The following is a 23609-nucleotide window of genomic DNA, read 5'->3' as shown; positions in this document are numbered from 1 at the left end:
CAAGGTCGGTTTTGCAACGCCGGTGTTCAGGACGGCCAGAATAGTGCAGGACAGCACAGAAGCAACCTGAGGATTTGGGCCTCGCAGTGTCCAACCGAACTCCGTCCTCAGCGCGACCAAAAATCCTTGTGTCTTGCGAACTTCTCCGCTCACCATATTCCAATAGTGACCTGCCCCCAGTAGGATTTCAATGCTCCGCGTGGAATTAAGGAAGGGTGAAAGTTTTACATCGGGAGTTACATAGCGGTGCTTCATGTAATTCGGAGGAACAAAAAAGGCACCCGTCGCCAGAGGGCTTGGTACCAAGGAAGCAGCAGACCCCTTTCCTCGGAGGTTGTCGCTTGATCGATCCCTGTCGCTGTGTATTTTCAGAGCTTGCGGTCGGTCCCGTGTACCGCCGTCGTATACCTTCTCTCTGCTATCCAGCTCTACACGCATCGATCGCAGGCCAGCCTCAAAATTTGAGCTTTCCGGTGCTTCATTGCTACTACTCTTGCTTTTTTAGAAGTCCACGGCCCAGTTAGCAGGCAGGACGCAGAACAACGCAGCACACAGCATCACCCCGTAGCTGTCAGAGTCGATGCCCAAAGTCCTGAGCGAAGCGATGCTGCGATGCACGTGATCGTTTAGACGACGGAGGGCCCCGAGGTCACTCAGCGCCTTCACTTTTGGCAGGTTCAGAAGCTGTGTGGGGTGTTCTTTAACAAGGACGTCTCTTTTGCTGAATCTCTTGTTCAGAAGCTCCACGGCATAGGCGTAGCTGTTCTTCCTTGCTTGAATGCCGCTTACCGCCGCCGCCGCCTTGCCCGTCAGCACCATCCGCAGGTACAGAAACTTCTCCACGCCGGACAGCTTGATGTTGTCGTGGATCGCCTGTCGAAACTGCTCCCAGAAGGTAAGCGAATTCAACTTCTCCCTTTCAAACCATTGGAGTTCGAGCTTTGGTAGGTTAAGCTGTCCAGCTCGGCTCTGGGTTTTAGTGGGAGGTCGTTCTGTGGTCTCAGCCACCCTCCTCCCGATAGATGACGGTCCTTGTCTCTAGGCGGCGAAGAAGCGTCCGCATTCGGGTAATGACACTTTGTGTCTCCCTGACGGCCTTGTATTCTTCGGTGAGGTTCTCGTTCTTTACTTGGACCTCTATGAGCGCATCTTGCTCCTTGAGTTCCCTTGCCAGGGCATCCAGCTCGTCCGTTATTTCTGCGAGCTGTTCTTCCTGATGAGGCCTGAAGTCCTCAATTGTAGCCGCTACTTGTATCTCTTCGCTTAGATGTTCAATTTCGGCTCGCGTCATCAACCTTTTCGTCTGGAGCCGCTCCATGTTCGTTGTCCACTGATCTCGTATGGTCACTGGTGTCCCGGGTTTCGGCACCAGAATGTTCGATAATTAAGATTACTCCAGTTTACAAACAATAGTTATACAACGTTATTACAGTTTAGACATGGGGAAAGCTCTTGAAGGTTGATGTCGTACCAACCAACAGTTCGAACTAGGCTCCGCTCGAGCTGGTAGCCTTCTTCTTCTTCTCTTCTTAGTACATGCTCGTTGCTTCCTAGTGCATGCTTTTCTTCTGAGGTATGTAATTGGGCGCGTATCCACAATTAGCGGAAAATCTCCGCGATATTTAATAAGTATCGTGAATACACATGTGAAGAGCCAGAATGCCCGTGTGCTACATATTAATTTTAAATCAAAAAAAGAAAAAAAAACATACCACAAATTTACTTTCGCGACATTACTTGCGCATGCTTGTATAAGTTACAATAGTTCCATCAATAGCTAAAACTTAAAATTGTAATGTTTTTCCCAATCTTCTGACCAGTCTTTTCATTAATTACTCACGTAGGAATATTTGTATGTATATATTATCAGGCAAGGGAAGACGTGGTCTACCAAGCACAACTATCTCGCGCCATATTTTACGTGATTGCATGGCCTCCACAAATCTGTTGTGTGTTTTATTATCTTCTGGTCTTATAATCTCTATTGCCAACCGGATCGTCTCGACACTATATACTATACCTCACAAAACGTAAAGCGTTTTATACATTTTACCATAAATAAAACTTCGTTTTATCCTTATGCAGTTATTAAAATAGAAACAACTCACAAACATGACAATTACTTGTGCTTGACAGCTTTTTTAAAGTCTTTTTTATTACAATGGAAATCTTAAAACGCCATTTTAGACGATTACATCTTGGTTTTCGTGTGGCTTGGGGAATCTGAGAAGCTCTACTATTTTTCCAGCTTCTCTTTTTCCTGGGTGACCTTCGTTTTCAGGTCTTGTCTCGGGATCTTTCCGTTATTAGACATGGGAAGAGAGTTCATAAAGAGAACACCCCCCATACAGCTGCTTGAACACAACTGCTTGACCTATAAAACATAAAAAGGTGAAACGAGGATGTATAATAATTTAATTAGCATCCCGCACGCTGAACAGCCCCTTCATTAACCATATTTTGTGCATATGAAAAAGCGGAAGGACGTTTGCGTTCTGTATTTATGTAATTTTGACAATTATAAAAAAATGACTGAAACAAAGCACACTGGCTCCTGTCATGCCTTCTACTTTGTGGAAAGTAAGTTAACTAGTGTTTTTGCTGCTTTGTCAGTTTCGACTAGAAGTTAATAATATAGTCAATTACCCCGCTGGATAATAGCCACCTATAAATGTTATCCACGACATGCTTGAAAACAGTAATTTGTGCCATCAAATTTCTAATTGAATGCTTCGGAATTTCCAAATCTTGAAAATAGCTCCATTAACCAAAAATCATTCTCGTATTTACAGTGTTTTTCTGGTTTTCTGGAATTCACAATAAATTTTCTCCGGTCACTAAAGCTTCAAATAGCTTTTTAAAATAAATTATTGCAAAAAAATTCACAAATTCCCTACGCGGAAAGGGTCGCCTCAATATGACTAACCGCATTTTAAATATTTTTTTACATTAAATAATTAGTTTTAGATATGTAGCTGCTTTTGAAGAATTTCGTGCACACTGTGAAAAGCCTCATTTCTAGATATCATTATACATGAATAGACAGCTTATTTTGACACCAAAGTCCCGTATATTACTTAAAATTTAAGCTTTGAATTTTGTAAGTTAGATATGCTCATAAAATACTAAAAACAAAATTGAAATATTGGGATCAGGACATATACCAGCAATGAGTGCCTTTAGTTCCGTCGCTGGACTCTCGAGGCTTTTCTCGAAGCCTTCCTTGACAACGACACAGGCAGTTGGAGCCTCGCCATACGTGGAGCTGGGAACACCCACAACTACGGCCTCTGCATCAGCCTCATGGGTCAATAAAATTTCTTCCAACTCAGCGGGGGTGACATTTCCCATGCATTTGATCATTTCTTTCAGCCTGTCGATAATATAAATGCGACCTTCAGTGTCGTAGTAGCCCAAATCTCCTGGAAATCAAAACAAAACATTGGGATAAAATATATATATATATATATATTGAGAACGAAGAGGGGAGAAGGTGATTATTGAATTTATTGCATTAAAGTTAGGGAAAGGGAAAGGGAAAGTGAGCTGGCGAAAAATTGGGCCAGGAGCGGGGATTGAACCCGCAACCTTCGCCTGACCGGGGCGACGCCTTAACCGATTAGACCATCCTGGCCACTGGTTTCGGCGGACTCAATTTCTGACCAGCTCTCTGTGTACTGTTTAGTTTCGAATTCGCTTAACTGGGTAGACGACAACCGTTGCTGATTTAAGGCCCGCGCTATTTCCGACATGCGGCAGTGACGTGGCACGTCATCTCAGCTTGCCAATGTCGGAAAGGGCCCGTCTTCCAGGATATCTAGGGAACCACTCCTCCCCATAGGGACAGGCTGCACCGTATATATATAATGGGATTGAGTGAAGATTGACAAGTGCAGCCGTAGTGATATTGCGAACGAAGAGGGGAGAAGGTGATTATTGAATTTATTGCATTAAAGTTAGGGAAAGGGAAAGGGAAAGTGAGCTGGCGAAAAATTATAATTATAATATATTATTATAAATTATAATAATAATTATAATATAAATTATAATTATAAATATAATTATTATTATAAAAAAAAATATAATTATATATATATATATATATATATATATATATATATATAAAGAGAGAGAGAGAGGGAGCGAGACAAAGAAAAAAAACGTAGCGCAGGATGGACAAAAAGTATATACGGCAGAAAACGCACTTGAGACGGTTGTTGGAGCCTTTAAAACAGTGTCTCGAAAACAATAAAAAGAGTCCCGAAAAAGGCCTGTTTCAGGCCGAAACCTCGACGAACTTTACGAATATTATGTTTTAAAAACTACAACAACCGTCTCAAGTCCGTTTTCTGGCGTATATATATACAGGGTGTTGAAGAGAACGCAGGCCAAATCGCTCCTGCGAAAACTACTCATCGCAACGAAACAAGGCTTGTGGCGTTTTGGTCCTGGGCCAGGGGTCCCTTTAGGACAATTATCAAAGTCCGGGATAATTAAGTTGTTAATTATTTTTAGCGTAATTAATTTTTTTAAAACTGTGTTTAACGGCATGGTTTAAATTAGAAAATTGCTCAGCATTATCGAAAAACACTAAATCAAAAAATTGCCGAACGATAGAAGGCACGCGAGGCATTTTACGGCTCCCTGAAAAGCCGCACAAAATCGACGGGTTTTTAAGTTTCGGTTTGCTATCAGAGCACATCTCAGCCCCGGCGGCACGGCGCCCCGTGGAGAGGTAGTGCAACCAGACTCTATGCGTCGCGCGATGACAGCGCAGCAGAGGTTGGTCGCACTATGTATATATATATATATATATATATATATATATATATATATATATATATATATATATATATATATATATATATATATATTAGTATTTAGGATCCCAATATCCTAAATCCTAATAGCGGGGGACGGGGAGAGGTTTAAGGATTTTCGAACTTTTGTACAAATATTTTAGATTCATTGACGTCGGCGTGTTCATTTCCCTTATGCATCACAAGTGTAGTCGAAGAGCATCGCCGCTATCCTGAATATTCTTCCGAGGGCTAGAGCAGTCTCCTGAGAGGAGCCTCATGTATGTAAAGCGTACCTTATATTTTTTTTATTGGTCACTCGTGTCAGTAAAGTAACTAACTATCGCATTACGCTATAAATGTTCGAGTCGTCAACGAGTTTCTTGATTTCTCAAAGCTTCATAGCTTTGAGAAATAAGACCCGCGTTCCTGTGATACCCTGAATGCTCAACCCAACTTTCTATATATTTGTAGTGAAGTCGGTGCCAGCTATAGTTTTCTATCTCAGTATGGATGTTAAATTTTTCCGTGCTCTGAAGGCTCTTATAGGGCTTTTCTATTAGGGCAGTTGTTCAACCACTTCTACATTACAGAACCTGACAGAAAAGAGTGGCGCTTAGCAACATGTTTAGAAACAAAACCGCATTTTACACGTATGTACACTCTTTCAGCGTTAAGAAAATACTGTTCAGAGCACGTACAGTGCGCCTCAAACTTAACGCCGCCACAGCATTTGCCGTTTCTGACAGTTGTTGCGCCGGCCGATCGAACTATTTGAAGAATGTTTATGTTCCCGATTTCTATTCCATCTTGAGAATGCACCCCGAAAGTTTTGGTGACAAATTTAACAGTAAGTAGCCGACACGAGCTGAAATATTGGGAACCCAGTAGCGGCGTTAAGTATGGGGAGCACTGTACAAACAATGTCTCCTCATAGTACACAGCAATCATATGTTTCTGTGTGCTCTAGTGGTCCCTGAGGGCTTTCAGCACGGGCGGCATACTTTTAGGTCTTATTTAAAGCAGTCGTGTCTGTTTTGATATCAACCATATATACAGGTTATTTTTGTTTTTAACTTAACAGATTTGTTTAAAAAAAGCCGCGAAAGGTACACTCATGAGTTTTGTGCAGGTAACTTGTACGGCCAAGGGGACATGGTATACAATCGTAACGATGAGTCCCCTGTTTAATTAAAATTCGCTGATGAACTTTTTTATCAATGAAAATATACATATGGTTTCAATTAGAAACTTTTTCAACGTCATCGAAAACCACAAAATCAGTAATTTTCAGAAAGACTCTGAGCCCGTCAAAAGTGTAGTAGTGTACTAGATTTACCACTCATGGAACAGGTATAAGGCTGAGGCTAGATGACAGACGCAAAAATCGCGCGGGCGCCTTAGCGCAACCGCTAGCCTTGTACCTGCTCCACGAGAGGTAACTTATAGTGCACTATTACGCTTCGCAAGAGCTCAAAGTAATTCTGAAAATTACTGATTAGTGGTTGTGACCAGTAGATAGCGCCCCCTCCAGCCCGCCCGTCTGCGGCCGCCTCGCTCCGCGGGCAACATTGATTACCGCGCCGAATGAACGCCGTTGAGCGCACGCCGCTCCGGTCAGTCATCGTTCACCCTCACAACCAGGCTGCGTGTCGTCTCTTCTCGGCGGGTGCTTCGGCCCCCTTCGTCCACGTTCTAGAAGGATCGTGACACTGGCGACGAGGAACCGTGGCACTGGAGGCCAGACTTGTACGTAATCCGTTACTAGTAACGAAATTACTTGTAATCCGTTACATTTATCTGTAATTTTGTAACGGATTCGTTACATATTTTCTAGGGTAATTGTAAAGTAATTTTAGTTACTTATTTCTGTAAGGGATTACTTGTAATTCGTTACTTTTTTTTATTTGCGGCGGAAAAAGCGGGAAATTTGAACGCAGGAAAAAACATCTTCAGTTTCTGGAAAAAAGAAGTGTTCCGGTAAGCTCAACTGCAAACCTGCCGTCGCTCGCGCGCGCACACCCACATACAAAGAGCTGTCGAAGCTTTTCTTTGCATTGCCTAAACCCTAAAAGCCCTTTTTTATCTTGATTCTTTAGATTGCTTGCCTACGACGAGGGGAAGCACACTGATGGGTAGAACCGGACTCGGTACGCAAACAAGACATTCTAAAACCTGCATAAACGCATAAAAAAATGGAAAGAATATATTATTTTTGCCACTTTGCTCACGCTACTGTTTTTTGCTAGTGAAAATCCATCTTCTTTCTACTTCCCTCCAACTAGAGCCACGTCCGCCTTTCCTTCCTTCAATCTATCTTCGCTATCCTCAATGAAGGGGAGAGGAACACATACTGCCCTCCAGAAGCTGGAGTTTGTATGAACATAATAGACAGCAATTACCAACGTCTCAACGCCGGAGAAGCGAGACGCTCCTTTTTTCGTTCAACCCGGAAATTGACTAAAAGCAATGTTCCAATAAATGGAGGTGTTGCAGTAACAAGCATTCTCGCTCCATGATGTTTGAAAGATATTAGTGGGGCACTTCCTATCTTTTTATCGAGAAGAGGGTTTTGACTCGTTTTTGTCCTGCTTTTTGCGGAATCCTACCGCGACCGAGTTTTTTTAGAAACTTTTCCGTTTTTTTTTTTCTACTTACGTTTTTAGCGCTGGCTCATATGAGAATAACCACATACGGCCTGTGGGTGCCATGTTGCCTACATCCGTGTCGCATCCTTTTTTATGCATAAGGTTTCTTAGAGCTCTCCGGAGCTCTTTGGTCGTTTGTGCTTTTTTTTTTTTTTACTTGCTGTTTTTATTATAATAAAGGACAGCCACTTACGCCTGCAGGTGCGATTTTTGTTGACTACAACGCTCGTTCCTGTTTCTATAGGTCAAGTTTCTTAGAGCACTTTGAGAACGTAACAGTACTTTTGTTTTTATTTTTGTATTTCTGCTTCTACAACAAAATAATGTATTATCACTCCAACAAATATCTCAAAGTAAAACTTACCGCTGTTTTTTTTTTCTAAAAATATCTAACCAGCATATGATGGCTCAACTAGGCTCGTAAGCTGTGACAATAGGAGTGGAGATTCCGGACTTGAGGCGAGAGGCCTGCTGGTTCTACAGTGAATCACCACCGATGGTATATAAACCGGGGGTGGCGTCATGAACCCTGTCTTTTGCGTTCGCCATGGAGGAGCGCTGCCCGAAATCGCCGTGGCCTCAGCTAGTTTCTATGTTTTCAGTGAGCGAAATGAGGAGTGACGGTAACATCACTTTTGAATGTTTGCTTTGCAAACCAAAACAGAAGCTCTTGTCATGCGCGAAGTCGACCAACGCCAACTTGAGGAAACACGTTCAGGTAAGTTCACCTTGATTAGTTTCATAACGAATATACTACACACGCATCTCATTTCCCTTGGGTCAATATTTATTGTAATTTGGAAGTGTCAGTTTCGCGAATATTTTGGTAGCACTAAATGTTTTCAGGGGGGTGCTATGCAATGTATTCAACATTGTAAACTTTTTTTTTTGTAATCGTTTTTAATTGCGTATTTGCAAAAATTAGGACCTTCTAATATTAATCCTGTAGAAAGTAATCAATTTCCCACCTGCAATTTGGGGTATACTGATGTAGTGTTGTTTTTGCTCTTTTTTTTTTCTTTTTAGCGGCAACACCCTAGCCAGCTGTCTGGCTTTGAAAGTCTCCTAAAAAAAAGGAAGGCACCCGAGTCCCCATTGACAGTTCAGAAGCAGCTGACAATTGGTTTTGAGAGAGGTGCAGTGTCGCAAAGCAAGCTTGACGACCTTATCCTGACATTCGTTGTGGACACGTCACAAGCATTTTCAGTTGTTGAAGCACCGAGCTTTGTGAAAATGGTGAAATCGCTGGCGCCGAACTGCAGCGTTTTGACTCGAAGAATGCTTATGACGCGAATGGAGGCCAGCTGTGACGCAATGAAGCTGCGGCTCAAGGCAACTTTGATAGATGTGACATACGTGACGGTGACAGCGGACTGCTGGACGACCTTTCGACGGTAAGGGTTTTTGGTCACCTGCCTGTAGAAAGCGCACACATTTTTATAGCACTGATTCTTGCTGCTGTGTTGTAGGCACACCTTCCCAAATGACAGTTATTTACTGAACCCTGAATTTTAGTATGCGTTGATCGGTTTTTAACAAGCAGTAGCTGCTTTCTAATAATGCCGTATGTCTTCAGCTTGTTTCATAATAGCTTGGAAAACAGTTCAAGCTATCAGCGTGAGCTCCAATAATATGTTTCTAAACTGCCTTTAAAGCAGACGTGACATATGGTGTCTTCCCCAAAGCACCGATCACTTTCGTCGTTTTCTGAGTCATACGGGGGGCGTGCCTTTACAGTGTTTCACTACTTATCAAAACCGTATTTCAGCTATGCCTGAGCTGCATGCTTTCAATTTGAGGCCTCGTGTAGCTCCAGCACTAGCTAGCTGCCTGCAGTAGTGCTTAGGCTGTGCGTGCCAGCTCGAAGGTCACACGACTCTAAGCGTTACAAGAGGTAGACAGCCCTTGCTAAAGGTTGGGCAGCTGGACGGTCTCCCTGACGTCTTTACCACCTTGAAGCAGACCAGTTTTTGGCCAACTGACCTTGTCGTTTTTGACAATTTTTTTTTCTTTTTTATTTGTGCTTCTGTAGTTAAATGCTATTAAAACACGGCGTGTCTGGTATTGACTTGACGGAGCAAAATTGGCGACATATACGGGTTATCTTCAATACACCATTTCTTCATTACAGGAGCTATACCTGGCGGCTACCGTTTCCTGGCTTGAGCCCTCCCTCAGCAGGAAATCCGCCGTTCTCCTCTGCCGTCGCATGACTGGACGAGTCACCTATGACAAAATTGCAGACACCCTCCAGAAATCCTTTGACGACTACGGTCTGCGAGGAAAGGTTACGAAGGTGATAACGGACAACGGTGCAAACTTCGTCAAAGCCTTTAGGTATGTCAATCGCACTTTAATTTTGTGGGCGCAAGCTCGGTTCAAACATTTCTGTTTACTTTTTTGTGCAGACTTTTTGGCGAAAAGGATGTCGAAGACGCGCATCACGACGAAGATGACGACGCCTTCACCGAGGCCGTGGAGGTGGCGCCTTTGCTAGACAACGTACCCGCAGGCGAAGCCCGCCTTCCTCCTCATCATCGGTGCTCTGCACACACCTTGAACTTGGTAGCGACGGCGGATGCGTCGGAGGCTGAGCGGCACGAGATTTTTTCAAGGCCCCTTAGATCGGTCCTCGGCACGTGTCGTGCATTATGGTGCAAACAAGGGCAGTCGGCCATCGCAGCGGAAACCATCATGAAGTACTGCGGGAAGAGCCTCCTGAGACCAGTCTCTACGCGGTGGAATTCATTTTTTGACGCCCTAGACTGCCTTACTGCCCTGGACTGCGATGGGAAGGACATCGACGGACTGTGCAGGGCGCTGCATGTGCCGCAGTTCCAGCGACCGCGAGACCTTCTGTTCATGAAGGAATACTGTGAGGTAAGAAAAATATTCTTATTTAATTTTTACCAGTGTACGACATTGAAAGGCAATGTACGACATCGGTGTGCCACTTGAAAGCATGTGTTTTTCAGCCCACGTATGTTTGAATGCACAGGTTAGCCATAGCGATCAGCTACGTTTCGTTTGTGCGCAAACGCCTCTCAAAGCGTTTACAAGGGAAATCGGTGGCCGAGTGGATTAGCGCACCTCAGCTCGGAACACGTAGTGAAAACTCTCGCTGCAGAATTTCTACCCCTGCCCGTTTCGATTTGGATAGCATATCGTGCCGGCGAACGGTCGTGTATCACTACTGCGAGGTGCACGTTAAATACCCTAGGCTAACAGCTGTACTGAACTGGCTAAATTGCTCATCTACAGCTGATATACCAGATGTCCATTATAATGACTAACTTCCGACTGCATAAGGATACATACAAGACAAGCGGGCACGTAGCCAGGATTTTGTTTCGGCGGGTGGGGGGGCTCGCCCATGGACAAAATGCTGTATGAGGGGCACGTAGCCATGGGCCTTTCCCCTGGCTACGTGCCTGAACACAAGTATTATTTTCAAGGCACCTTGAAATGCTGCAATACAATATTTCTAAGCAAATCCATATGCGCGTTTACGTCCGCTGGTGCGAAGGAAACCGCGGTGTTGCATTCTTGCGTCTGGCGCGTCTATTGCATGAGAGCTAAGGGTGCATAATTGAGCTGTGAAATATTAATGATCCGAACCGCTCAAGGCTGCATGCTCACAATAGAAGCCCGAATCTCAGAACATATTTTTATAACAGACCGTAATCTCGATTATATAATATATAGGGACCTTTAAATATATTTTTTCGGCGGGAAGTTAACTGGAAATATTCATCTCGGCATCCAGTGCAGGTTCCCTTGAATACTAATTTTCGTGAACGCTAGGTTTTATGAACAAAAAATTGCAATGCGAAAACTAGAATAAATATATTGTGGTCACAATTCGACATGAACTTATGAATAATCTATATGTGGTTTAAACTTATTACTTAATATTTGGTACTCTTGGGAAATGGCGTTACCCCAATGTCGGCTTAAATTGTGAAGATATATTTATTTGTGTATTCCTACGGAGTAAACAGGTCCTGAAAGTAATGCGGATTGAATCCGTATCGCATAATGCAAAATAAAACAGCGCAACAACTAAGAAACGGAGACAAAATTAACAAAAAGGCCGAGAGACAGGGCTGTGCCTGTTTGTGCCTTCCTTGTTTCTCCTGTCTCATTTTTTTTTTTTTGCGGTGTTTTAATTTGTAAGATGATCAACCAACTCTCACAACTTTCTGCCTCGCTGCCGTATGGCATGCTTAATAATATGTTTTTTACTGCTACGTAACTCGTGCAGGTCATGAAACCTCTGGCGTGCGCCATAGACGTGATACAGAAAGACGAGAGCATGTACATCGGGTATTTGCTCCCAACAATAACCGTCTTACAACTGCGTCTTCGCCACCTGGATAACACTGGACTGCAGTTCTGCCGGCCCCTGGTCCATGCGCTTTTAAACGGCATAAAGAAGCGGTAAGTATGGCATACGTGCGCCTACATTTACTTGTTTTAACATTCGGTCTATATGTGGGAGCGCCCTGATGTTTGCATTGGTTGTGTGTAATAATATTAAAATCAGATTTTTGTTTCACATTTGCAACGCACATTTTGAAAACAGCTTCGCCACCGGCGTCTTGACCGAGGTTCATTCTCTTCAAATTGGCGATATTTGTGAAACGATTTATATGTAGATGCACATATTGGTCTTCCAGGTTTGATCACTTGCACGGCGACCGGGAGCTCCTGCTGGCCTCAGCGCTCATCCCGCGCTTCAAAGCGAACTGGGTCACCGACCTCGCGAGGCGTGAAGCTCTCGCCGAGCAGCTGACGGACGAGCTGAGTCGCCCTTGCTATAAGAGTACCACTGCGATTGGCACGCCATCTACCCAGGAAGACGGCGCGGACCACTCCTCCGGCGATTACTTCAGCTTTGCAATGACAACGGCGTCAAGCTCCATCTCCCAGAATGAAGCTTCGCGTTTCCTCCAGGACGCAGAGTGCACTTCCATCGCCTCACTTCAGAGGTACGATGCCGTGCGTCAAGCATTTGTGCGCTATAATACTGCGCTCCCATCCAGTGCCTCAGTGGAGAGGGTATTCAGCGTGGCGGCTGACATCTTTACAAAGAAGCGGGGAAAGATGTCGGATGCAACTTTTGAGAGTCAGCTACTGCTGAAGATCAACAAAGTGTGACTTGATCAAACAATAAACAATTTTATAATCTATAATGTTCTTCGTTTGTTTCCTATTAATAGTGCAGTAAAGTTGAAAGTAACGGCCGCGAAAGTAACAGATTACTTTTCGGAGTAACGGTCACTTACTTTTACGGAAGGGTAATTGTAATTGTAATAAATTACATTTGAGACCTGAGTAACTGTAACTGTAATTCCTTACTTTTTTTTAGTAACGTGTACAAGACTGCTGGAGGCCACCAACGTGCACGGTTCGGCCCACGCTGCCGAGAGAGTCGGAGCACCGCCCCCCGCTCCTGTCGCCATGCCGCTGTACGGGAGGCTCGAGCCGTTCGAGGGAGATGGGTCCGCCTGGCCAGCCTACAAAGAATAGGTCTACGTGTTCTTCCGGGCGAACGACACGCCCGAGGCGAAGCTGCGGGACATCTTCTTGGCCAGCTGCGGGACCCGCGAATTCAGTCTCCTGCTCGACCTCCTCAAGCCGGCAACGCCGCACGTTAAAACACTGGGTGAGCTGCTCACTACGCTGCGCTCGCACTTCAACTTGGCGCCGTCCACGCTGATGGAGCGGTTCCGTTTCAACAACCGGAGCCGCCCGGACGGGGAGACCCTCGGGCAGTTCGTCGCTGCGCTACGAGGGATAGCGAACACCTGCGCCTTCGGCGACCAGTTGGACTCGCTACTCCGGGACCAGTTCGTCTGCAGAATCAACAACCACGCCATGCAGACGCGACTCCTGGAGCTCCCCGACCCCTCGCTGGACGACGCGGTGAAGGCAGCGCTGGCGATGGAAGCAGCAGCTAACTAAGCCAGCGAGATAGTGCGTGCGGCCGGCTCACCGTCGACGGAAACGGCGGTGAACAAGATGGCGGCAAGGAGCGGTGCCTGCAGCCGCTGCGGTGCTGCCCACTCCCCCTCACAGTGCCAGTTCGTCCAAGCACAATACTTGACGTGCGGGAGAATGGGCACCTCGCACGTGTCTGCCGAGGGGGGAGGACGAGCGGCGGCCAGCAGCAGCCTGGCTCAAGCCCGGGTTCCAGCCAAGCCCGCGGCCAGGGAGGCCGTCGCAAGAAAACGCGGCGGGGACGAGCGGCACCAGGTCCGGGTACCTCCTCAGCCAGGGTCCACGTCGTGACCAGGGAGACACAGATTTTCGACGTGTGGCACACAAATAAACTTTCGTCGTCTGTGCCACATTACTTGGTGTCTGTAAACGTCTGCGGCCACCCCATCACCATGGAGCTGGACATAGGGGCCAGCGTGTCGGTCATGCCCGGGAAGCTGTTCAAGCGGACCTTCCCTGGAGTGTCCATCGAGGCGTCGGACGTCATGCTGCGCAGCTACTCCGGGCAGCTTTCCCAGGTCCAGGGTCGGGCCCAAGTCAGCGTTCGCCTTGGCGACAGGGAGGCAATCCTTCCCCTTTATTTAACCAAGGGGTCGTCGCCGACGCTGCTGGGCCGGAACTGGATTCAAGCGCTGGGTGTTCGGCTGCCGGAGTACCAAGAAGCTGCCCTGCACGTGGTGAAAGACGTCCCGAGCCTCCTGACCGACTTCCAGTTTCTGTTCCAGCCGGGGGTGGGCACGGTCGCCGGCACGACGGTCGGCATCCACGTACCCGAGGGAGCCCGGCCTCGGTTCTTCAAGCCGCGTCCGCTGCCCTTCGCCCTGAAGGACGGGGTAACCCAGGAGCTGCAACGGCTGCAGCGAAAGGGGGTCCTGGTGCCAGTCAGGACTTCCGAGTGGGCCGCACCAATTGTCCTAGTCCTCAAGCGAGACGGCCGCGTCAGGATCTGCGGGGACTTCAAGGTCACCATCGACCCCGTCGATACCGTCGAGAAGTACCCGCTGCCTCGGATAGATCTGTGGTCGGCTCTGTCCGGGGAACAGAAGTTCTCCAAGCTCGACCATCGAGATGCCTACCAGCAGCTGGTGCTCTAGGATGCCGTCCGAAAATATGTCGCCATTTCAACAACCATGGGACTCTTCCAGTACACGCGCCTACCGTTCGGCGTGGCCTCAGCCTCAGCCATCTTCCACAGAGAGATGAACAACCTTTTCAGGGGCATGAGGCACGTGGCGGTGTACTTGGACGACATCCTGGTTACCGGTACCGACGACGGGGATTACCTGCAGAACCTGCGCAAAGTCCTGACACGATTGCAGGACGCCGGTCTCAAGCTGAGGCTGGACAAGTGCGTGTTCCTTACCCCAAGTGTGGAGTACCTGGGACACATCATCTCCAAGGCTCGCCTGGCCTCGGCTCCCCGCAAGATTGAGGCCGTGCTCAAGGCGCCGAAGCCCAAGAGCAAGAAGGAGCTTCAGAGCTACCTCGGCCTCGTCAACTGCTACAGGAGGTTCCTGCCCAACCTGTCGACGCCTCTAGAGCCGCTGCATCGCCTGCTTCGTGACGGTCAGCAGTGGGCCTGGAAGAAGGAGCAGGACTTGGCCTTCCAGCGCAGCAAGGAGCTGATCGTTAAGGCTCCAGTGCTGGTGCACTTCGATCCGGCCAGGCCTGTAGCCCTCACCGTAGATGCGTCGCCGTACGGGGTAGGAGCCGTCCTGTCGCACCGGGGTCAGGATGGTCAGGAACACCCTGTGGCGTTCGCTTCTCGTCGGCTTCATGCGCGGAGCAACGCCACAACCAGCTCGACAAGGAAGACTTGGCCCTCATGTTCGGGGTCGAGCGCTTCCACCAGTACCTGTGGGGCCGGAAATTCAAGGCGGTCACGGACCACAAGCCACTATTGCGGCTGCTGGGGCCTGACAAGGCAGTCCCAGTGCAAGCATCACCTCGTGTGGTACGCTGGGCCTTGACGCTGGCGGCCTATAGCTACAAGCTGGTCTACCGCCCTGGGAAGGACCTCGGACCAGCCGACGCCCTGAGCCGCCTGCCCCTGCCGGAGGTGCCTGCTCCCGTTCCAGAGTCAGCTGACGTGTTCCTGCTAGAGCGGGCCTACCCGGGGGTGCTTACCAGGACTGCGGTGGCGCAGGTGACCAGCCGGGACCCGGTTCTGTCTCAGGTGGTCAAGGCGGTTGTCCGAGGGGAGGAGCTGCGTCACCAGGCGTACAGCCACAAGACCGCCGAGCTGGGCTTGGAGCAGGGCTGCCTGCTGTGGGGTTCCAGGGTGGTGATTCCACAGAGTCTCCGGGCCAAGGTTCTGCAGTTGCTCCATGCGGGGCATCCTGGCATTGAAAAGACCAAAATGGTGGCACGGTCGCACGTTTGGTGGCCTGGCGTGCACCAGGTGCAAGGATGCCAGGTAGTGGATGCCTTCTCGAAGTGGGTGGAGACACTGCCAGTAACCAGTCCATCGGCAAGCGCGACCATTGCGGCGCTGCGGCAAGTCTTCGCGGCGCAGGGATTGCCGGACATTATTGTGTCCGACAATGGTCCCGCTTTCGCCAGCGCCGAGTACCTGGACTGGCTGCAGAAGAATGGAATCCGCCGGATGCTGGTTCCGCCGTACCACCTTGCTTCCAATGGTGTAGCCGAGCGGGTGGTCCAGACCATCAAGGACAAGCTCAAGAAGAGCCAGCCCGGGGATTTCCGGACGCAGGTGGCCCGGGTACCGTTCCAGTACCGGACCACGCCCCATGAGGTCACTGGCCGTGCCCCCTGCGAGCTTCTGCTGGGCCGGATGGTCAAGACCCCCCTGGACGTCTTGCATCCAGACCTCCGGTCCACGGCGCTCCTGAAGCAGCTGAAGCAGAAGCTGGCTGCTGGCCGAGGGTGCCGTCCCGGGCCTTTGCCGGAGCCAGGAGCGTCGGTCTACGCCAGGAACTTCCGTCCTGGCCCACCCTGGTCTGCCGGACATCTGGTTTCACCAGCAAGTGCCTCGTCGCTGCTCGTCCGCATGCCCGACGGGACCACCTGGTACCAGCACGCCGACCATGTCAGGCCTCGCTCCGGGACCTGGCTTGCACCCTCGGCCGTCGCTTCAGAAGACCAGCCCGCAGGGGACCAACGACAGCATCAGTCGCGGCCAGTGGAGCGCCAACCAGCACGGAGGCGACAAGCGTCGCCACTCCTGTGGCACCAGTGCCACTCCCAAATCTGGTCCCTGCAGCTCCACCGGGTGGACCGCGACCGGTACTGGCAGCGCCCGGCGTTGCCGCGCCTGGCCCGTCGACTCCAGTGCCCAGGCGGGGTACACGGCAGCGAAGGCCACCTGACCGCTACTCGCCTGGGTAACCTTCGCAGTCGACCGTCGAGGACTTGACACGACCAGACACCGAGTCAGTGTCGGCCATGCGCATTGTTTATTCTTTTGTTTTGTTTTTAGAAAAAAAACTTGGGGGGAGGGATGTGACCAGTAGGTAGCGCCCCCTCCAGCCCGCCCGTCTGCGGTCGCCTGGCTCGGCGGGCAACATTGATCACCGCGCCGAATCAATGCCGTTGTGCGCACGCCGCTCCGGTCAGTCATCGTTCACCCTCACAACCAGGCTGCGTGTCGTCTCTTCTCGGCAGGTGCTTCGGCCCCCTTCGTCCACGTTTTAGAAGGATCGTGACAGTGGTTTTCGAGGAGGCTCAACAAGTTTCGCATTGAAACTATACGTCTATTTTTATTAATTAAAAAGTTAATGAACAAACCTTAATGAATCAGACAACTAATCATTACGATTAGCTCCCTATACTAGGTTCTCCTGGCCGTATAACTCACATGCACAAACCGCTTAAATGTAACTTTCACTGCATTTTTTTAAAATGTCTGCTAAGTTGAAAAAGAAAGGTATATAAAGTAAAGTTGCACTTCGAAGGCGTTTTTGGTGTTTTAAAATCATTTGGTGAGTCGATGTTCCGACCTGGGTCAGGTCTTCTTCAAGACTGGTTGCAGAAATTGGTTACATTGTTGTTTTCATTTTACACCCCTTGTGTCACATCACGGGTCACATCAGGTGTCAAACTAAGTCCACACCAAAGCTAGTCGACGAAAGCCAAGTACGGTCGGGCAACACTCAAAGTTAATAAACTTTCTTCACAGAAAAAAAAAAGAAAAAAAAGACGATAGCGGGAGAAACAACACACACGGTAAGGGAATTAAACACCAGTCCCAGAATATTAAAAATTGAGAAACCAAGCCTGCATGTGGTAAATGCTTGTCGATGATCATTGCCCGTCGACACTAAGCTGTCGAAGGGAAATAATTGAAACGCACATAGAAAAAGGTGAGGGGTGAGCTGATAGAATTGAATTAGCTACATTCATTTCGTTACAGGTGGATTGAGGATTCGAGGGTGATTACTGCATGCATAAATGACATTATAGCTGGATCTTCATTAATCACGGCTCGGATAGAATTAAATTTGTAAATAAGATTGGATTCTCTCTGCTCGCGATCACAGTTGCTTTTTAAAGTTAAATTATAAATGTGTAACGTCCAGTTTGTCAAATGTTTCTTTGGGTAAAGCTATGTTTTGAAAGGGGGAGTTTGGGAAATGATTTTACAAGTGCTTTTACATCTCGATCAAAAAGGTGTGCTAGTCTGGCCCACGTCCTACTTATCGCAGGTGCCACATACGATGAGGTAAATCACGTTACTTGTACCGCCGTGTAGGTTTCCGTGAATTATGTTGTTGAAGGTGGAATTCGTACTCTACCGTGGTTTTAAGTGTAACGTGTTGACACCCGTCGTAATTTGTTCTTCCGCATGGGCGACCGCCAGTGCCTTCAGTGTAAGTTGTTCTAGACCTAACTGTGGCATCCCTAAGATTGCGTGGGCGTCTGTTTACTGCTAGGAGAACGGAAGGAATAATTCTAGTGAGGCGTTCGCTTTGCTGTAAACTGTTAAAATATTTTCTTAATACGGGTGCGGCGTTCGGAGACTTATAATTAAAACTTACTACAAGGTTCGTCCGACGCTCCTCTGTCTGAGGGCTCCGCTTACTTAGCAAGAGGCTACATCAAGGGCCTGTGCCTTATTGATCGGATCGTCTATGATCTTCCGGATACTTCTGTTCTTTCAGCACTTGCCATATAATTGACTGGTGTTTGTTTTAAAATCGTCGTTGTTTGAAATATACGTTTAAACCTATGAGCCTTGCTGTAAGGTATGCTATTTGTGCTGGGCTGTGTGTGGCAGCTGTCGTAGTGCCAATATTTCTGACGATCCGTCGGATTTCGGTGGAGTGAAGTAGTCAACGTGGAGTCATCAATCATCACTCTTGTGTCATGAAAGCTAATCTCAGGTTTTGAATAACTATGTGTGAAATATATGTTCGGGTGCACTAAGTTAAAAGCTCTAATGAACTCGAGAAGCTATTTTTCTGCGACCAGATTTCTATCCAGTTTCCCATCGCATATCCAGGGCACAGACCATTTCGTTAGAAGTATCTATAAAATTAAAATTCCTAGAGATGCTTTCTTTGTTGCGATGGACGTGGCGTCGGTATATACAAACATCCCTGACAACGGTGGTATAAACGGTCTCGTGAATGCATACGACGCCAACAGGAGTGATGATTTACCAGATAGCTATGTCGTGGCTGCCCTCTCGCGCCTGGTGCTAGAGTTAAACAGCTTTGAAATCGCAGGTAGTTTCTTCCTTCGAACTAGCGGTACTGCGATGGGAACGAAAACGGCACCTAACCACGCTAATATTTTACACCGAAGCTGTATATGACTGACACGACGGATTTCTGGAATTGTTTGTGGCGTTGTCCTCACGGGAAACATCTTTGAGTGATTGAAGTGAAACATGCATATTATCACGAATTAAGGCGCCGAGAAGGCGAACAGTAAACTGAGAATAAAGGTTTAATGGGCGAACTTGTTCCAACAAAAAATAGCTAACGAAAGAGCGTCGAGGGAGCAGAAAAGCAGGTGGCGACTCAGCGGCAAAACAGAAAGCGCGAGCGAGACTGACTTGACAAGGTCGCGGGTAGCTGCTTATCTACCGCGCGTCACTATCTCGAAAGTTCGGCAAAGAAGGCTCGGGCGTCGCGCGCTCGGGGCGAGGATGAACTGGCACTTTCGAGAATAACAAAGCAGAGGGAAAGTTAGTCTGGTGCGAGAATGAACGGGAATCTGCTAGAAGACCGTGACCAAGCGTTGCTTTTTCGGCTCTGCGGGCGGCAATATCACGTGTACAGCATGCAGCATAACATTCGTTTCGATAAAGAACAAGCACAAAACAAGCATCCGAAACAGATAATTGGTGATAAGACGCTCTTGATAGCAATGAGAATCACGTAGAGCTTATCGCATACTGTTCCCACTAAAGATTACTGTTGCGCAAGCTGCCGCTGCGACGGCGGCTGGTTTTGGTACAGTGCATTTACTTTTTTTTCGTGAATCATTTGGTATAGACCGACACTCTGTTTACAAACAAGCCGGCGTTTGCCCACACAAGGGATGGGCGCTGCGCGTGCGCAGAAACCAAATTTGCGTGAAGTGTCTGCGCATGCGCAGTGCCGTCGACAGCGCCACTGCAGCTGCGTGACGTCAGAACTGCGTGTTGGTCTATAGACCCTTTTGCTGTTTGCAAGCATGAACTGCCGCTCGCGTCCCAAGCGACTTCCAATCGCACCGTCTTTGCAGGCCTGTCGAGCTTGCTTATGCCACCAGTGCTGGAAAGTATAAATGCTACACGGAGAAAAACACTGGAGATTGAATGTGGGTCTTCGGTAGTACAATATTACATTTTGAGGAGGCATGTTGGTTTACAAGAATAGTCGAAAAATTTTAACGGATCTCGCACTTCTTCGCTCACTTGGCATTCACCTGGAGAATCGGTGGTTCAACGTTTCATCAACGTTTCAAGCAGCGGTGTTAAGCTGGCCTTTACTCATTTTTTTTATATAAACCGGAAGTTATCTGGGACGTCAAAGACTGGATCACCGCCTGGTGGCGTTTGCCATAAAATGAATTTGTATCCTCGCAGGTAATACCACAGTTTCGCTGTTCAACCACCTCCACAGCGTGGATTGAAGCCCCACCTTTTTATGGGAAATTTAAAAACCAACTCCTTGTCATCCCGTTCCCTCAGACCAGTCTTTTATAAACCATATATTGACAATATATGTTTTATCTGGTCGAATTCAGAAGAATTTCCTGAGTTCATTAGAGCTTTTAATTCTGCGCGCCCAGCGTTGCCCGCCCCCAGCGCGTAGACGGCCACCGCGGGACACACAACAAGCTTCCCCTTTTCCGAGTGAGACCCACGCACACCGCGAGAACTTGACACCCCGAACTTTTTTGCAGCTTAGAAAATTAGCTGACAATAAGCACGCCACTATTGTCCTGCCGCTTACCTTAAATTACCTTTACTCGCGCATCGCCCCTAAGGGCTTACAATTTACCTTAAAACCTAGCATGACAGTGTTGTCTCAGAGCGAACTGGAAATGTGGACTAGTGTTCTCACTAACGCGTCTCTCGAGCTGGTGAAGGTAACGAATGGACTCTGCGAAACAACTTTAACGACGGCCAAACAAGCCGAACGTAATTTACTCCGCAATGATGATTTACCACAGCATGAAACCGTGGCTTTAAAACTGATAACGTGGATGCTTGGGCTAGTTGGTAATTCATGGTTTGACGAAAGAGCGCGAGTACAGGAAGGAAACAGACTCGCAGCGTTGACTAGCACCTCAGTGAAATATTTCTTCCTCCTCAAACCGCAATCGTCTGCTTCGCGGTTAAAGAGAACATTTAAAAATTTTTAAAACCAGAAACCAAATAGCCAAAAACATAAGTAAAAAAACAAATAAATATATAAATAAATAATAAAATAAATGACACCAAAAATAAAATTAAAAATAAATTTAAAAAATAAATTCAAAAAGTTCAAAAATTATTAATTTTTATCTAAAAATAAGTTAAAAATAAAGTAAGCAGATAAACAATAAAAAAATGAGAAAATTCCAATCACTATTGATGTTTTGATGTTTCTCGAAATAATCCAAATCTTTCTTTGATAAAGCTAAGGATGGGACACTGACGCATTGCTTCTCCAACCAGGCTATTTTTTTCAGCTTCGATAACCTCTCGTGTCAGCTGATTACTGCTTCTGGCAATAACCACGTCCACGTAACCGGTCATTCAGACACCTCCCGGTTTGTCCGACATACTGTTTACCGCATGCGTTTATGCAATTCCCCTCTCATGCGGTAAGCAGTATGTCGGGCAAACCGGGAGGGTGTCTGAATGACCGGTTACGTGGACATCACTATAACATAAACAGAGTAATCTCAGGTAACCTAGGCATCCATTGGCGGGACTGCGCGCGTTCAGCGGACTTGGGTAACTCGGCTGTTATTGCCCGAGGTGGTAATCAGCTGACACGAAAGGTTATCAAAGCTGAAAAAAAATAGCCTGTTTGGAGAAGCAATGCGTCAGTGTCCCATCCTTAGCTTTATCAAAGAAAGAATTGGATTATCTCGAAAAAACATCAAAGCACCAACAGTGGTAAAAAATTTCATATTTTAAATTATCTTTTTTTTAAATTATTTTTTAAAACAAAATTAATAATTTTTTTTTATTTTTCAAATTAACTTTTGTAATATTTTTATATTTTAGGTGTCATTTATTTATTTAATTATTTATATTTTTGGCTATCTGGTTCCTTGTGTTCAAAATTTAAAATGGTCTCTTTAACGGCAAAGCAGAACAATATGACGATTTGAGGAAGCAGAAATATATCACTGAGTTGTTAGCGCTGCGAGTCTGTTTCCTTCTTGTGTGGCTGTGAGTGTGGCGGTATATCCGCGCTGTTTTATCCAAGCTTTAAAACTGTCTGAATATAGGAAACGAGAGATGCTTAGTGAGGTAAAGAAAAGCAAGCTGACTATGGTTAATGTTGGATCTCATCCGACGAAAGTGTGTGAACGTGCAGAACTGCACCGCTGAATTCCATAGTGGGGTTAACTCATCCAACGTAGAACTGTCCTCGAAAGATCAACCGACGTGTGTGTGTGAGCCAGAACGCCGAATTGTATTCCGGAATCCACTATCATAGTTAACTTATGAAATATAAAGCCGTCCGCCCACGAGTCGTCGCCCCTCTCGCGGGGGTCCCAACTTCTGCCCCACAACAGGCCGATAGCACGAACTTTCTTTGCTCCTAGACCTAGATAATTTTGCCCGTAACCTTCGACTTCGGGGGATGTTTTTCGACAGGCGCCGCGAAGGCACGTCTACTCTCCCATTTGATAGACTTTTTGGACATGCAAAACTGGCAGACACAAGCATTTAGACATTTTTATTAATGCTCTTCAGGAAGACATTGTAGCGGCTTTTAGAAAAGAGCAGTCCAGCCACTATAACCTTTCCGCTCCAGAAGTAAGAGAAATCAGGACCATTAGCGGCAGAGACGACATCGGGATAAAACCTGCCGACAAGGGGGGCGCCATAGTAATTTCTAACACAAGCAATTACCTACAGGAGGGCTATAGACCACTTAACGATGCAAAACTCTACTATCATCTAAAAAAGACTCAACCAGGCATCATGCAGACGTTATACGAGGGCAGCTGGGCCAGCTGGAAGAACAAAGGAAAATTACCGAAAATGCCACAAAGGGATGAACTGCTAAAAGCGTCGTGCCAGGTTCATTTTACATGGTACTGAAAATGCATAAAAAAGGCAACCCAGGCCGTCCCCATTATATCTGGATCAGGGACCTTCACCGAACTAATTATCTGGCTACATTCATAGCTTGATGAGGAACATCCCATCCAGTTTTTTATCGTGTATATCCGGGAAAAAAACCATTTCCTTGCAGAAATTTCCAAAATTAAAATTCCTAGAGATGCTCTTTTTGTTACAAATGAACGTGTCGTCGTTATACACAAAGATCCCTCACAACGATGGCATAGAGGCCCTCGTGAATGCGTCCGACGCTCACGGGAGTTATGATTTACCAGAAAGCTATGTCGTGGCTCCCCTCTGGCGCTTGGTACTTGAGTTAAGTATGTTTGAATTCGATGGTAGTTTCTTCCTTGAAATTAGCGGTACTATAATGGAAATGCAGATGGCACCTAACTACGCTAATATTTTTACTGGACA

General features: G+C 47.0%; 1 protein-coding gene across 1 annotated transcript; it reads right to left on the bottom strand.

Annotated features, from left to right (window-relative positions):
• Window positions 1-501: 501 nt before the first annotated feature.
• On the bottom strand, window positions 502-1318 carry LOC120842724. The gene is made up of 2 exons (XM_040213893.1): window positions 1130-1318; window positions 502-1038 (listed from the first exon to the last, which is right to left on the bottom strand). Exons 1-2 carry the CDS (start codon window positions 1316-1318, stop codon window positions 502-504), a joined length of 726 nt encoding a protein of 241 aa, XP_040069827.1.
• Between the last annotated feature and the right edge of the window lie 22291 nt (window positions 1319-23609).

Source organism: Ixodes scapularis, unplaced genomic scaffold (assembly GCF_016920785.2).
Source record: "Ixodes scapularis isolate PalLabHiFi unplaced genomic scaffold, ASM1692078v2 PGA_scaffold5__190_contigs__length_132052651, whole genome shotgun sequence".
NCBI classification, from domain to species: domain Eukaryota; kingdom Metazoa; phylum Arthropoda; class Arachnida; order Ixodida; family Ixodidae; genus Ixodes; species Ixodes scapularis.
This window is presented reverse-complemented; position numbering and strand designations above follow the sequence as displayed.